This window comes from Lacerta agilis, chromosome 4, assembly GCF_009819535.1.
Source record: "Lacerta agilis isolate rLacAgi1 chromosome 4, rLacAgi1.pri, whole genome shotgun sequence".
NCBI classification, from domain to species: domain Eukaryota; kingdom Metazoa; phylum Chordata; class Lepidosauria; order Squamata; family Lacertidae; genus Lacerta; species Lacerta agilis.
The window spans coordinates 19,613,523-19,630,799 of NC_046315.1; the positions used below are offsets into that span (position 1 = coordinate 19,613,523).

Consider the following 17,277-nt stretch of genomic DNA (forward strand, 5'->3'; position numbering starts at 1 on the left):
CTGGGGTTTCCCTTGGAGGTTCCCCAGCTAGTGTCTCCCACCACTCCTCTCCACCCAGCCAGTCCCTGACACCTGCCTTTTTGCCTTTACCCCAGTCTGGCAGCAGCCTCAACAACTACCTTATACTGTGTCGTTTATTTCCAATACTTTCTATTCAGGTCTCTGGAGCTTTTGCTGAGATCTTTCCCCGGGCAGCTAATATCCTTTTAACTGGATATGCTGGAGATTGAACCTGGGACCTTCCTGTATGCAGTGCATATTCTCTACTGCAAAGCGATAGCCTATCCTCTATTTTTTTTATAAGCTGCAGATCCCTGCTGCTCCCAGCAAGGGAAGAGTGCAAATTAAAGTCTACAACTACATAGTTGCGAGTCTACTGAGATTTCATTTCCACAAGTAGGCTGGACGTGTAAAACAAAAGAGGAGAACATTTCCCCCCATTTTTATTTTCCATCCCATGTTGGAAATAGATGTTAACTAAAGCCAAAATCCCCTTAGTCTTCAAATCAATATCCTGAAAGGATTAGCCCCCGTTGATTCGCAGACGTGGCTTGGATTTAAGTTCCTGTGAACAGCGCTCCTCTGTAGTGCAGAAGGGCAACTCAAGAACCAAGCTGTAGTTTCATTGTATTTGGTAGCATGTTCTAAATGTTCAAAGTTCTAAATACTGCTTATTTCAAGGAACTTCTTTCTTATTTTGATTCAGTGACACTGAGTTATGTCTAGTACCCTCTGCCACACATTCTTTTCCATGTTGCCTCTCTATAAGCCATGATACCCAAAGTCTTGGGAAGCTTTGCCTGTCCGTGGTTTTATTGTATTTTCCTCACTCACTTTTCTTTCTGCACATTTTATTCTTAGCTATTCGTTGAAATGTACTTGGATGCTCTGTTCTTGCTGCTCAAAATACAAAATGTTAATGATGCTTATCTGGATAGTACGGCTCAGTAATTAAGGAAGAAAAATTCTTCCAGTTCCTGTGAAAACCAGCCTTATTTTCAGTGGTCATAGACTCTGTGGAAGGTACCAAGTGCAGGAGCCGGTCATCACCATCTCACACGTATCTAGCATTTGTTACTTCCAAAGGCATAATACTTCATTTGCTGCACCATTGTTCTGATCAAGGACAAGCCATCAGAAATAAGCACAAGCAAAGTAATAGGTTTTCACTTCTATTGCCAATGTGCATCCCTGCTTCCTATGTTTTGTGTTTCGTGTTTCGTGATTTATGATTCTTTCAGCAATATCAATTCATGGCATTCTGTTCACCAGAACAGAAAAGGGCAAGGAGAGAGAGAGAGAGAGAAAGCAAACCTTTTTCTTCACCCATTTTACTTGAATGTCTATGAAAGAAGCATTCCCGTAATGTGCCACTACTCAAAGTCACAAATGCATTTGTGTGATTAAATTATGAACCTGAGTTGTCATTTGCAGGATTTAACATTATTGTTTCATTGGCACATGTCCTCCCCCAACCCACTCAAGCTTCTGTTGGACCATAGATATTGCTTTCAAACTGCACTTGCAACATTTTCCGGGAAAGAAACTAGCAACAAATAGGTGTAGCTATGGGAATGCTAAGCATACTGTGAATCTTGTCTCTATAGATAGGTGAGGTGAATAATTCACAAATAACGAACAAGAATCTCAGAGAATATAAATGTCCCACTTGGCTCACATCAACTCCCCATGACTCAGGTCACTGTGTTCCAAGAAGTTGTATTTGCTTCTGATGATCAAACCAACAATTGTTTCTGCAAATCATTTCCTCCAAAGAGAAATAATATAAAATAGAAGCAGGAGACTTGCAGTTTCTCAACTCACTGAAGGGAACAGGTGAGCTCCAATTCCTCAGTTGCTTCCACATTGCTCTGCACATATGAGCAGACCTTAAAAGGAAGAAGGTTTTGGGATTTCTCTGGTAACCACTTCCTCTATAACACATCCTCTCTCTCTCTCTCTCTCTCTCTCTCTCTTGTCTACTGACTACATTTCCTATTGTCAAATTTTGGGTCACAAGCCAGAAGCATGCATCAACCAAGGCAAATGTGGGTCCACTTGCTTTCTTTCTACTTTTAACCTTTGTTACGCTTTTTATCTCTTCGATAATTAATTGGTAATTCAACCATATATATGATTGCTATGAAACAATGGCCTTCAAATGGCTGGTTGGAAATCCACTTCTGGATCTCTGCCTGACCTCTAGTGGGTCACAATAGCAGGACTATCACCATACAAATATTTGATTTAAAAAATAAAAAACCAACAGTAACTGGGTCTTCAGTGGACTAAACATGAGTCCTGGGTCTGAAAAGCTTGAAGATTACTGCTCTGGCTCATAGCTGTCAACCTTCCCTTTTTTTGCGGGAAATTCTCTTATTCCAGTGCCGTTTCCCATTGCAAAAAAAGGGGAAAGTTGACAGCTATGGCCGTTTCCCAATGCAAAAAAAAAAAAGGAAGGTTGACAGCTCTGTCTGGCATAAGTCCCTCTGTGCTCTTTGTGAAAAATTTCCACGTAAGTGCATACAGAACTGGAAGGAGTAAATCCCATTAAAATCAGATACTTTCTTCTGGGAAAACAAACATACATACAGTGGGCTTCCTGTTTGTTCAATTCTGTTTCTTTTTATCATAAACTGAATGTACATTTTATAAGTCATAACTTTGGTGTGTGAGCATTGGCCTGAGAGATCTATGACTTACAAGTGAAGTGATAAATGGCATATTGATAAATGTCGTTTCCCACCATAATCATGACCACTGGTATAAAATAATCCATACTACTCACTAACTTAATAAATCGCCTTAGCTCTTTACACAGATCTTCCTAGGGCTCATCCAGACCTTTCTTTTGTGCCATACTTTCCAGGTAAAATGTGGGTTTTCCTGGGGAAAGTGCCGTGACATAACAACGGTTTAAAGGCTGGAATTGTGCCTAGAAACTCAGCACAAAAGAAGCCTGGATGAGCCCCTAGTCAATACTGTCTCCCCAATGGAACATCTGGTCATGTATAATCAATAAATCACATCATCCCAAAACAAGGGGAACATAGTGCTCAAATCATATCATCCACATATATGTATGCAAACTCAATTTTTGCATTTATGTGTTTCAGATTGGTTACTGGAATGATATGGATAAATTCGTTTTGATTCAGCACGAGCCTACATTGGGAAATGACACGTCAGCTCTTGAGAACAGAACAGTAATCGTAACCACAATTATGGTAAGTTTTTAAAAGAAAGGAAGAAAGTGCAGGCCTTTAAGCCATATATTTGCCTGATTTCCCACAAAGTAAATATCAGAGTGGGCAAGTTAACAGAGGAGTGACAGATAAATCATCTTAAAATAACAATTTTAGCATATTTTTTAAAGTCCTCTTTGATCAAAACAAATTATTGCTGCATTTAAAATGTTTCAGTTATGCAGTATACCATATACAAAATGAAAAGTTCTGAAATGAGAAAAAAAGCTACCTTTCAGTAATGTAGCCCTCTCTTTTTTGCAATGCTTTCTGTTTTGTTTTTAAAGTGGGGGGGACATAGAGGAATACATGTATCTGGTGGACGTTTGTTACGCATTGCAATTTGCAAGAAATGCAGGTTCCCTGACTCTTATAGCAAATAAATACATTTTTCCTAGTTAGTTCATTTTAGAACAATTTTTCTTTACGTGTGCAAAACGGAAACATGCATAATTTTTGAAAGCATGTCTTCAAACAGAAGCTGATTCTTAGACACCGGTTCTGTGTCATTTTTGCCATGTCAAGATATCACTGAACAAAATTCACATCGGCCACAATACGTCCAAAGCTAAGCACTTTTAAGTACAATTGATTTTGATGCATATGTACATGTTTAAAAGGGCAGTTCTTAGCTCGCACAGAAGGCAGACGAGGGTCCTTTGCATGCTATGTGCCCCACTCCCCACTGTGCAATATGGTGGCAGAAAGTTTCACCAGCGGACCTGGAAACAGGGCATCCCAGAAGACCTTGGATCCACCATAAACAAAACTTCTTCTTTCCCTTGACGCATACCGCAACAGGCTGAGACATTTCGCCAACCCTAGATATGGCACATTTTCTCTGCCGCTCGTCATTTGAAGGGATTTTTTTCAAGGTGGGGAGGAATGGAAAAAGCTGGCCAGGGCGGGGGTGGGGCACCTTTCTACCAGCCCCAAAATGACCTGGCATGGTTTAGGTAGTGACACCTCCTCTCCCATGGAATCTCCTCTTTAAAACTTCTATGTCCTTCTCACCTAATAATCAGTGGGATGTTAAAAAAGTGTTGGACTTTGGATGGATTATGGCCAGTATGTTTTATATTATTATTTGTTACACTTATCATGATTTTTTTTTACATTTTAAAAGTTCCAAGGAAATAATAAAAAAATGTAACCATTTACTCATAACTATCAGCAATAAAAAAGGGAATCTATAGGTCTCAGAATTGCTTCTTCCGAAAGAAGCTGTACCACTTGAAAGGAATAGCTAACATATTTTTGTTTCCTCCAAAGTCAGGTGTGCCCTTTAAATTTGATGTGTGTCAAAGCAGACTGGCAAAGGATGACCTTTACCTGAATAGTCTTAATTTTCCCCCCCCTCAACTTGGTTTGTACTGCCCTTTTCACATATCTCATTAGAAAAGAATTGGGGTTGTTCTCCCCAACCAATTTCAGATAAGGGTTGTTTTAAGAAACACAGAGTGTTTTACATGGTGTTAGTCTTCCTTAACCAGATTTTTTTGTTTTTGTTTTTAATTTTTATTTCTAAATTGATGATGAACTGAAAACAATCCAAGGTAAAGTGTGTGGGACTGGATTTCTCTGCACCATTAGCTGTTGCTTTGTTTGTGAGACTCGAGTATGGTGACTCATTCATTGCCATCACGACAAATCACCTGTTAAGGATTGTCATTGTAGGGTGGAAAGAACTAATATTGTGTACAGAAATTATGAGTGTAAACCTAACCTAATTGCATAATTCCTTTTTTTGCATGGGACTTATAAAAATGTATCTTTTTCCTTTGAAAAAAAAAAGACACAGTAATGGAAAAATCATACTTCAGTACAGTCCTCCTCTTTTCAGCCTCTGATGAAGAATCCTATTTTAAGAAATTGACCAAGGAAGAAAAGCGTCCCACGTTGCCGTGAACATTCCTAACTAAGGCTCAAGCGTTAACCTCCAGTATAGTAGAATTGAGCTATATTTTTCCATGTGGATTTGTGATCCTCTGACTGGATGACCAGGCACTGAACCATCAAGGAAAAAAAAAAGTTCTGTGACTATTCTGAAATGCCTAAAACAGGTGTCATTCAATCTTCAACTTGGCCAAGCTATGAAGAAAATGATGGGGATTTCAAGGCTCTCTCAGTTGCATTTCCCCCCCTCTCATGCCAGTCTTTAAATTAAGGCTTTCATACATGTACAGTGTAAATTATTGTAAAATACTTCCAAGTTTAGGAGCAACTAATCAGTGCTTGCAAAAAGAGAAAGAAGCCGGATGCAAGGGAAAGAAACTGTTTAAAGTGTCTTGTCTCTTTTGCAGTCAAGCGTTTTGATGTGCATAATAAATGTTCTCTGCGAAATAACTCAACCAGTCCTAGGACTGGTATTTTCATTTTCCAAACCAAGGATCTGAATGAATTTTATGTAGCATGCCAAGGTTTCCCTTAGCATGCCATTTCAGAGTTAAACAAAACTATACAAAAGCCTGGGGGGGGAGCCTTATTAAATGTTCAGTCTGTGCCCTTTCCAATGTGTTAAGGCTGAGCTTCAGCGTGCAGGTGAAAGTTACTTCTGTGTTGGTTCTCAGCTTGTAATGAGCTATTCATATGGAGTGGCTCATGCACAGTGTCCAAACTTCTTTCCGTTGCCATGCACCAAATGAGGGATGGTCCAGACTTTATTCCCAGACCCAGAACCACAAACGTTGGTCAGGGCAGAAAAATTTCCAGAACAGAGCCGGGTGACTTGCTGCTTTCTAGCGGGTTCTGAATACGTAGGTTGGACCTAAAGATTGCCTTCCATAATCCAAAGGAGTTTCCTGTGATGAAAGGTGTCCTTCTGAAACGGAAAGACTCCTTTGCCTGAAGAAAGGACTCGTTCCATTGATGGAAGACTCCTTCTGTCAGAGGAAAGGAGCCATTAGATCCAACCTATCAGAGATGTAGCTTGGAAGATGGTGTGACACAGCCCAGCAACACAGCAACATTCACACCTACTTCTCCTGCCCATTTAGACCAGTATGTGATGGTGCTTAAACAATTAAGTCCAGTTCATGGCACCCACTGCACATGAACAGAAAGCAACCTGCGGGTGTATCCTGGACCACAGAATATACGGAGAACTCAGCTTATATCATATGTGTTTGGTACAACCAGGTGCTTATTACTAAGCTCAGTAGCCAAATGGTAACGCCAATAGATTCCAGCGTAAAGGTATCTCTATGTTACTGTCAAATTACATCTCTTCACATGTTAACTTCTAGTGAAAAAACACGTGCATGGTGTCTAGTGCAGGGATGGCTGTGAAGCTCCAGTTACTCTTGGGACTCCCAGCTCCCATCATTACCAGCTAGCATGACCAAAGGTAGATTGTGATGTGGAGGGTCCCATGCTCCCTACACTACAATACTATTTCCATGTCCTTGCTGTGCTTTATTGGCTATGGGGACTAGGCTTTGTATTGCGTAACCTTCTAGAGTCCAGTAATGATTTAGCCCCTCTAGAACTGCCCAGGTTTCTGTCCCAGATTGCAGCTGCAATGGAATTCCACCCCCACCCCCCACCCCAAAAAGCACCTGGTATAAGAAGAGTTCTCCGTATGCTAGTTGAGTTGCAATCGATAAACGTGGCTACAGTCAAGGCCCAACTAATTATATGCATTGAGCCCCAGCATTTAACTCTGAAGGCAAACAGTGACCTGTGCTGGTTTGCAGTAACAGCATCATCACTCCCTTCAGCCACGTATATATACAGATCCATTTAATTACCTGTGGTCAATCTTCAGAATCTTGTGGATGTGCTTTCTTCCGTAACGCGAGCAAGTGAAAAAGGCTGCTTTGAGTGACTGTGTCCCATTCACTTCCCTCTTCATATTAAAGGAAAGTTAATTCAGTGCCACTGGGAAAAACAGGATTTTGGGACTGCTTTGAAATTGGATCTGGGTCCATTTCTACGTTTAATTAAATAGTTCCTAGGAATCAGTAATGCTCGGCTTTTCCGTTTCTGGAAGACAGGTATCTATTTATTAGTAACTATTCTCCGCATGGCATGCTTTAATAAAACATTTGCCAATTTGCTTAGTGTCCTCTGGTTTTGTATTTTCCTGTGCTTCATTTGATGCAGTGCTATTTCATTCATTGACACAGGATATAAGTAAAATTAATCTACACCGCCCAAATCAGCATGTTCTACTTTTAGTAAACAATATGTTCTCTGGTTGTATAGCAAATGTGATTAGCTTTTTGTTTTACCTTAATGTGAAAAAAATGAATTTGCTGTTAGTGGGGTTTTGTAAAACAAACAAACAAACAGCTGATATAAAAAATAGAGAGCTTTAGTTAACATTTATGTAGCGTAATAATTCTTATTTTAATGATGTAGAGAACTAGATCACCTGCCGTGTTCTTAAATTGCAAAGTCTAAAAGGGGGAGGATAAACATGTGAATTAATTATTGGATGCTAAAGAACTGTACCGAATCATGAACACCTAGTCTAAACCCAGAGTCCAGAAACATCCCTTGATAATTCCACAGAACGGTTCATAACGGACCCCAAATCCACATAATGAATACAAATGAGTCCTTTCTTGAAAGTACATGCCAGCCTTCCCCAATCTGGTGTTCACCAGATGCTTTGGAATGCAATTCCCATCATCCCTGACCAGCCATGCTGCCTAGAACTGATGGACGTTGTAGTCCGAAACATCTAGGCTAGTATTCAAGAGTGGAACAGGGAGGGAGCTATTCCATTTGTGTTTTATGAGCATCCCTTGCTAGTACTAGCAAAAACCCTTGGCTGGTATTCAACTAAGCTTTGCACAGTGTAGATCCACTGAACATAATAAACATGACTGAGTTAGATCCATTTATTGCAGTGCGTCTGCTCTGATTAAAACTTAGTTGAATAACCCTCTGGAGGGCATCAGGTTGGGGATAATATGGACAACATCTTTGCTTCTTTTTCCCTCCCTTGTAATATGTCAAAACACGCAGGTGCATTTATCTGCTAATTCAGTGTTTTGGGGGTGTTGGCTGATTAAAGAAATTGTAGTAGTAGTAAAGGTAAAGGTAAAGGGACCCCTGACTATTAGGTATTGTCATGTCCGACTCTGGGGTTGCAGCGCTCATCTCACTCTATAGGCCGAGGGAGCCGGCGTTTGTCTGCAGACATCTTCCGGGTCATGTGGCCAGCATGACAAAGCTGCTTCTAGTGAACCAGAGCAGCACATGGAAATGCCGTTTACCTTCCCGCTGGAGCAGTCCCTATTTATCTACTTTCACTTTGATGTGCTTTCGAACTGCTAGATTGGCAGGAGCTGGGACCGAGCAACAGGAGCTCACCCCGTCGTGGGGATTCGAACCGCCGACCTTCTGATCTGCAAGCCCTAGGCTCTGTGGTTTAACCCACAGTGCCATCTGGGTCCCTGGGCAGTAGTAGCAGTAGCAGTTAATTAAATTTGTATACCACCCTATACCCACAGGTCTCAGGGCAGTTCACAGGATGAAATCAGAAAATACAAAATACATAATAAAACAAAAACAACCCAATAACACTCCCCCCCCCAACACGTTTTAAAACGGCATAGGATGTCAGTCATCCAAAGGCCTGGTTAAAGAGGAACGTTTTTGCCTGGCGCCTAAAGGTGTATAATGAAGGCACATACTTGATTTACAGTACAAATCCTATACATGTCTCTTCAGAAGTAAGCCCCATTGAGCACTGCACCTGGGAGTATGTCCTATTGAACTCAATGGGGCTTACTTCTGAGGAAATATGTATACAATTGGTGAGTGATGCTGCCAAAGTAAGCACACTTACTATGGAGTAAATTCTATAGAACACAATGGGATTTAATAGTAAATATGTCTACTGTTGTGCTGTAATTGTACATCTTTAACTGAGTGTTTAATTGCTTCGATTTGCATATGAATAAAAAACAATGGTTAGGAAGAAACAAATCTACTGAAGAAACATGTATACAATCTTGCTGAAGTCAAGCCATTTTAAGCACAGCCGATTTGAATGGGAAAATTAATATTTTGCTTAAATTCTTGATCCTGAAATTAATGGGATTTTGAAAGTGCTTTGATTGGATCAGACGTTTCCATTTTGCTTTTAGAATATTAAACAAGCTACTCTCTATAAAATAGCTGCAGCGTCTAGCTGCTAAACTACTGCCGGTTTGTTCATATGTGAACAAGTTTGTTCACATTTCCAGAATCCGTGCCTCATTGTGAATCTGTTTGGATGGGCCCACTGAAGAACATTTCATCCCCTTTATACATGTGGATGGGACTAACTTCAGCCTATCCTGCTTCCATGTGGATTTAAAATGGAGATTCTTTTCAAATCCACATGACCATAAGAACATGAGACGAGCCTGCTGGATCAGACCATTGCATTCCAAGGGCTTTTTTAAAAGCTCCAAAATCAGTCATGCACCTGCCCATAGCCTGCAGTGGCTATCCACAGGCTGCTTGCTAGTGTGTTTTTGAATTGCAATAAAGCAACCCCTCACCCCCCCCCAGAGCAACAGGACTTGATGACAAGAAAATTGTACAGAAAAACACATGAGTGTCCCCCATTTTTACATCCGTGGCATCCATGTTTTTTCTTATCTCTTGGATGCTGAAGGTGAGGGCAGGGAGAGGAGTCAGGACCTTGAAGTATGCTAGAGCACCTTCAGAACTGGGCCGTGCAAGCTTGAGAAGGTGAAGGCAGGAGAGGCTAATCTGTTTAACTATGCGAGAAGCCTGCTGGATCCAGCAGGCACATTCATAAAGTCAAAGGTCAGGGAGGGTCTACGTAGGTGCTCAGATAGATGAACTAACAAGGAACATTGGTTGTAACCAGTTCAGCTCCAGGTCTTGACGAATAGGTTCAGACTGCACAGCACTTAGCAGAAAAAGTGTGGAGAACCTGGTTCTTCCATATTTGCCAAACACAGAGGTGTGAATTGCCTTCCTACTGAATGCCATGGAATGTTTTATTATGTATGACAAGGCAAATGATTATTATTATTTGAAAGACTGACCTTCAAACCTTTGACAAATGTCTTTTCTATACTTTAGCATATGCTTTGCAGTTCTCTGGGAAGTGCAAGATTATTTCTTCTGAGTATAAATCTATTTCCTTTTCAAAAAATAAAAAGACCACTCCCTAGTTTCTAATTATGAGCTGTGTGTACTAGCAGGTTTGTGAAGGATTTCTCTACACTGATAAATCTATTGTTGAAAACACCAAGCTGTATATTTTAAATGTTAACCATTGTTATAGATATCAGATTTCTGTAAGTAAAGCTTGTACCACTTTGATGATCTATGTTCATACTTTGTTACTAATCATTTGAAATGTGGATTTCCTGTGGAATTATATTTCATAAACCTCCTCCAGAGTGTTCTAATTTTATTGTAATTAGAAACTGCATCAGGCCAAATGGTGGGTGGATATCTTCGCAATATGTGTTTAGTTTTGTAGCCGTTGTGTGGTAGGAGTAAAAATCAAAATGGGTTGCCTGATTGAGCCAACAATGGATTATGCATTCATCACATAAACAACCTAGCTTTTTCGAGTAGTTGTGGCTATGATGGCCATCATTTGTTGGATCCCTTCACACAACATGGTACTGCATTTACTCTGCTTTTGCTTCTGATCATCAGGTTTTGAAGGTTTTTGTATTGTTTCAAAGCCTGCTTAACTACAGTGGGACAAAGGAAGTATATATGGGCACATCACAGAAAGCTAAACCTCTCCGAATTACATTTCTAAGTACCCTAAGTGTACAGAGTATTACGTCTTGCAAGGCACTATCTCTCTGCTGGGTTTCTAGAAATATTCCGGATATAACAGCTCTGAATGAGTTCCTGCAACTGCAATGTGGCCCACAGGAGAAATGGGGTGATCCGATATCTCATTGCAAATGAGATAATGCACTTTTTATTTTTTTATTAATGATTGGTCTTTCAGCTGCTTTTAGTGTCGAAATAGTTGCAGTTGCAAAAGTTTCAAAACTTCCACAAATAAAGGTCGGGTGTACACATGCAAAAGAATGAGCACAGAATGAGATGGTAGGGGGAATAATGGAGTGAACCACTTCTCACTGTAGGGGTGCTGGGGTTGCCTTTGGTCATCCCAACTGGCAATGCCGTTCTTTCCAAAGGCAAAAGTTGAATACAAAGTGAAACAAGCTTGAAGGTACAGCATACACAAGGGCTGGCATTTTCTGTAAGCTTTGGTTATCACAATCTGAACATGTAGTGTGTGGCCATTATCTGACCACCACATGGATACATATTAGTGTGTCTCCATGAAAATCAACCCATGCTCCTGTTTAGTTAAACTCCTGGCCATATCGATGCTTTGGCTGTTTATCTAGGTCGATGGTCCTGATATCAGTTTGTCTGCATGTTGCAGGAGATTTCTGCAATAAGTTCTAGGGCACAGTGTCAGTTCACCTGGCTAGTACTGTAGGACCTCTCCATCACTAAATGAACAGAGAGTGTGCTGTACAACAGGCACAATACCTCTGAATCAGCATGCTGCAGAAGAAAATTGGTAAATATGGGGGAATCTACTTTTCAAGGAAGAGGCTATTGATCTTTTAATTGAGAATCCCATGATAAGCTTCCCGAGAACCCCAGAAGCCGCAAGAACACATAAGAACAACCATAATTGGTAGTGTTGTTCTCCGAATGATGAATGTTATCTGGTTTACACAATATTGACCTTGGGAACCCATTATTTTTCATTGAAGGTGGAATGAAAGTTTTCTTGCTTTCCAAATAATTCCAGCATCGTAGTCCCAGTAAATATCTGAGTGGTTCCTATTTTGGCTGTGTGTTATTCCATAACCTATTTGGACAGGACACAAATGCAGGGGGCTGCTATGGTTATCCTTTGAAGGCACAACATTTGCCAACTTTTGCCACAGTTCAGCCCAAATGAGAGTTGATGAGAAAAACTGAATTGTGACTGAGGAGCCATTACGAGGTAACTATTGGCAAATGGTGACTTTATTGGCAACAACCTCTGTGCCTTTCATCTGGTCATCAGCTGTAAGTGATGCAGCACTGCCAAACCCTTTTAAATGAAATCTGAAATCTATAATATTTGAACTGATACATCAAGTAATGCAGGGATGCTGCTACATAAGGTATTGAAATCATAAAGAAAAGGCATTGACACGATGTCAAAATGAAGGTGTTCAATGGTGAAAATACCACCTTCCTGAAATATTTCTCAATTTGCCTATAATGGTAACAATGACTTTTCTGTGTTTGCTTGGGACATAATAATGAATAATTTCGCATTCCACCCTGCATTTGTCACAAGCAGCATCATTTCCATTCCACTGCAGTTCATGTTCTTCCAAAAACTACATTAATTCGCCTTGCTGTCTACTGGGGGAAATGGTGTAACTTACATACTTTACACGATTAATTATATAACTTGTGTAATTTACATAACTGATTATGTAATTTATGTAATCCCGTTGTCTTTACATGTTCCACTCATTTCAGTGCAAAGAAAGCACAACACATATGGGCGGCAGGAGGGGGTAATCAATCTGCGGATTCAAACCACAACAGCAACGGTGATTCACTGGATTGATTTCCATCCTGAACATGGGATAAATCAGTGAACATTGCCAGTTTCCACTCCCTTTTTCATTGTCATCGGAATTCGCAGACATCCCTGCTTAGAACTCATTATTTGGGTTCAGGAAGTTCCAAAATTCAACACAAAACAACATGCCCTCTTGAAAAAAGATCTCTCATACTGGAGCCTGAGAACATGGGGGAGCCTTTAAGAGCAGGCAGTACTTTTCCATATGGACCACTCCCCTAACTTGATAAAAGGCAACTGCATATATGTTCAGACTACATTCAAAAATGGTGCCTTTGAAATGCCATGTTAATCTTTGCACGGTGCTTGGATTTTTGACTTAATACACTAATTGGAATTCCCCCTTGGCTACATGAGAAGGAGAAATGATCTCACAACAACATTTGAGATCTCGGGGGGGGGGGAGAGAGATTTAGGAGGAAAGAGGGGGAAACAGCTTTAGGAGAGCAACGAGGGGCTTGGGGAAATAAGCACTATGATGGTTGACCTCATTTGTTTTGAAGATTGGTTGCAGCTAATTAAACTATAAGTCAAAGAACAGAATTCTGAATCTCCAAGGAACAGAATTTGAATCTACAGATACATAGAATCTGAGTCTTTGGATACAATCTTGTTTCACTTAAATGGAGGACAGAGTGGTTGAAATTTACACACTAATCAGCTAAGGTGTGGTTGATTAATTGGTATGGGCTGATTTTAATCAACAGGGCTGTAAAAGAATAGCATGCTTGTTTACTTATTTTTCGTTCTCTTTAAGTTCTGCTTGTGTTGATTCTATAGGGAATGAAAATAAAATAAAAATATTAAAACATTCCTAAGGGTGGGTTGGATCCAGAGACGTACTCAGCAGGTATTTGCTGGCTCCGGAGGAAGGAGAGAAGTTAGCTATCTCCACTGATTATGCCTTCCTGCAGCTCTCTTTGCTCCCTGAAAAACTGTAGAGGGTTGGCCAATCCTCCAGAGCAGCATTAGACATAGTGCAGGAGGGCAGGGCTCCCCTATCTCAACCATGGAGCCTCTGCTGGATCTTGGAGCCTTCCATGAACAGAAAGAGCAACTTCCACTCATGTAAAGGCCTGTCTGGATCCAACCCAGTGAGTGCTATGTTTTGCTTATTGAATCATAAGGGGTACTTGATACTTCCTTCAGCGTATTGAAAAGGCACCTATATGCAGGGGTGCTTTTTTTGAAAAATTATTCCAAGATAAGTCAATGAGTTATCCATATAAACAAAGGTGTTAAAATATGGCTGTAAAGAAATCAATTTTTTAAGTAACTGGTCCATTAATTTTGTCATTCTTATTATGTGCCCAAGGATAAAAAATTTCTAAATTGGTGTTTTGGATTTCAACTGGACAATTGTATGTCATATGTTGCAAATCTGATAGATAGATAGATATAGATGATAGATGATAGATAGATAGATATAGATTTCCTATGGATTTCTTTTTCCATTTTGTGATCAGTTCAATAATATCTGATGTGACCTTTCAATATTACACAGCTGGTGGTAAATAACATGTACCTTTGGACAGGCTATGCTATATGTTTATCCTTTACAGTTCTCCTTCTTTCATTGTAGGAAGCCCCATATGTTATGTGGAAAAAAAACAGAGAACTGTTTGAAGGGAATGACAAGTATGAAGGATACTGTGTAGACCTGGCATCAGAAATTGCAAAGCATATTGGCTTCAAGTACAAAATTGCTATTGTTCCTGATGGAAAATATGGAGCAAGGGATCCAAACACAAAAATCTGGAATGGGATGGTGGGAGAACTGGTGTATGGGGTAAGCATATCTATTTTTGATGCCGACTTTTGCATCAACTTCTTATGAGTGTAGTTGTCATGTAGGGTTATATACGTCCCAGCGATTGTCCAGCTCTTTTCTAGGCAAATGTTGACATATGAATGTTGACAATCCCTGTTGAATAATCTAAATATTACCTCCGAGCTGTGATAGACATGCAGGTGGCACGCCACAACCTCTTTTATAAACTGTGCATGTATGTTCAGGAAATGCTTCGCTTGGAAAGAAAATTGCATTTCCATGCTGGAAGGGACATTAAAACAATTTCCCTGTTGATGGATCATTTCTCAGAACATTTAAACTAGTGAGTGTGAACATTCCCTTTTAATCACTTAGAAAATATGGAAATGCATCTTGACACTACAAGTGAACTGCTGAGGTATGAAAGTGTTTGCTGAAAAGCAGACTGATAAGGCTGCATTTTCTGTCTCTGCTGCCCCCACCTTCTCATTGCTGGGCAGGACTGCAACTCAATTGGTGGAGATCATGGTTCAAATACAAAAGCTCAAGTTCAATCCCCGGCAACTCTAGAACTGGAAAAGACTCCGATCTGAAGCTTATCAGTGTAGACAGTAATGAGCTGGGTGGACAATGGTTGGCCCAGTGCTTTTTTTCTTTAAAAAATGTTTAGGGGTACTCTCATTTTGACTCAAGAAAATCACCATTTTATAGTTCAAATAGAGGAAAAATAAATACAGTAAATGGACAAAAGTACAGAGATTCACAAAATCTTTAGGGGTATGCGTACCCCCAGAAAAGCAGCACTGGGTTGGACTATGTATAAGGCAGCTTCAAATGCTCCTATTCTGGTTTCAGCAGACAGCCAAGACTCTTTCATCTGATAAGCTCTCTCAGCAGCAAAGGCTCTATTCCAACAATCTCTGTGCTGTGTGGCCAGGAGCCCTCCTCTGCTGTTTAGGAAGAGTGAAGCGGAGAGAGGAATTTTCATTTATCAGCATAACTTTGCGAGCAGGGCCGGAGATGCTTCGAAGACTGGCTGGTTCACTGAGTGACTGAGGATGGTTGGGAGGTGATCATAGAATCATAGAAATGTAGAGCTGAAAGGGACCACAAGCATCATGTAGTTCAATTCCCTGCAATGCAGAAATCTTTTTTTGTCCAACGTGGGACTCAAACCCACAACCCTGAAGGGTCTCATGCTCTACCAATTAACCTACCATCTGATGTCCTTACACTTTTGAATATACCTGTGTATGAGAAAGCAGTATCATGTTTGAAACAGTCCTCAACCCATGATAATCCTTCGCTTTAGCCAAACCCATTTTTGGTTCACTCCCGAACACAAATTGGAGGCAAGCAGTGAAATCCTTGTAACAATACCCAAAGCTTGTTTTTTTTTTAATTCAAATATATTTTTGTTTTATATTGGTACACAGCACAATCCAATGCTTATTTACTCCAAAGAAAAATCCACTGTGATCTTATTCCTGTGTAATTGTGTATAGGAATGCAGACTATGTCTGAAATTTTAAACACGCTTGCAATGCATGAATCTTTTGCTCAACGTGGGGCTCAAACCCACAACCCAAAGATTAAGGGGTCTCGTGCTCTACCAATTGAGATATCTGAAGAACACTGTCCTGCAGAGCTAAGGGATCCTTGCTGTTTTTCTGATGAATCTAGATGACTAAAATATTATCTGCACAACACTATAATCTTTCGTGATGAGCTTATTCATCAAAGCACTTTCTAGTGATGAATGCAATTAGCTACCTTTTGCAGGTGTTCTCAAAATCTCCAGCAGTCAACTCTGGTTAAATATTCATTCTTCTGCCGTGGAATGTTATCCACTCACTCCATGATGAATAAGGAGGTCATTGCCCATTTCTGTCAAAGTCTAACAAAGAATGAGGCTCTGAAGTTCAAGTAATTTATGCTGCATTTTGTTAAGCTTCCTTGAAAATGAATATTTGAGAAGGAAAAAAGAGAATGTGAATTAAGCCATTGAAACAGGTGGCAGCATTCAAGAGATTCCACACTTTACACCATGCCTTTTTATTGGATACTGTATCCATATTTTCTTTATTGCTAAGTCAAAATGGGAAATGCTGATAACGAGCCCTGCTCATTCTGATTAATGGAGCCATGCACTCTTAAAAGTTTAACGTGAAGGTGATTAGCTTCTAGACCAGAGCTTTCCAAACTTTTCATGTTGGTGTGGCACTTTTTAGGCATGCATCATTTCACGACACAGTTTTACTAGCAAACCGGAGGTTAAACTAATCCCTTATAAGAGCATTCGCACAACACACCTACACACTGCAGCCGACACACTAATGTGTCGCGACACACAGTTTGGAAAGCTCTGTTCTAGACACTGTAAAAGCTCTTCGGAGCTGATGGCACCCAAAGCCCCATGGAACTCCAGGCTGCACAGAAATGGCTCCACAAGCAAGGTAACATTCAAGTGTGCTTTGTAAGCACAGTGGGAATGTACATAGTGTGCAGAGAGGTGCTGTACAGGCTAGATCACTGCCCGGCCTCCCATAGGTTAGTTAAAAATAAGCACAATGCTTTAAGTTAGTTCAAGATGAGGTGAGTATTTGAAAAATCAGGTGAAAAGCAAAAAAAAAAAAAAACCCGGTTCAAATGGC

At 40.3% G+C, this 17,277-nt stretch overlaps 1 protein-coding gene across 8 annotated transcripts in view; it reads left to right on the top strand.

Annotated features, from left to right (window-relative positions):
* Positions 1 to 17,277, top strand: part of GRIA4 (glutamate ionotropic receptor AMPA type subunit 4) — a 216,534-nt gene that overhangs the window by 166,330 nt on the left and 32,927 nt on the right. For 7 of the 8 annotated variants that reach the window (XR_004426417.1, XM_033146202.1, XM_033146203.1 and 4 more), the window contains exons 9-10: positions 3,117 to 3,227; positions 14,435 to 14,641. Coding sequence is in view for 7 of the 8 variants with exons in the window: in XM_033146202.1 (XP_033002093.1) it covers positions 3,117 to 3,227; positions 14,435 to 14,641 (318 nt within the window). In the remaining variant the exon portion in view is untranslated. Of the gene's footprint in view, positions 1 to 3,116; positions 3,228 to 5,088; positions 5,277 to 14,434; positions 14,642 to 17,277 lie in introns of those variants that run through there. The other variant, XM_033146206.1, reaches the window with a different exon arrangement.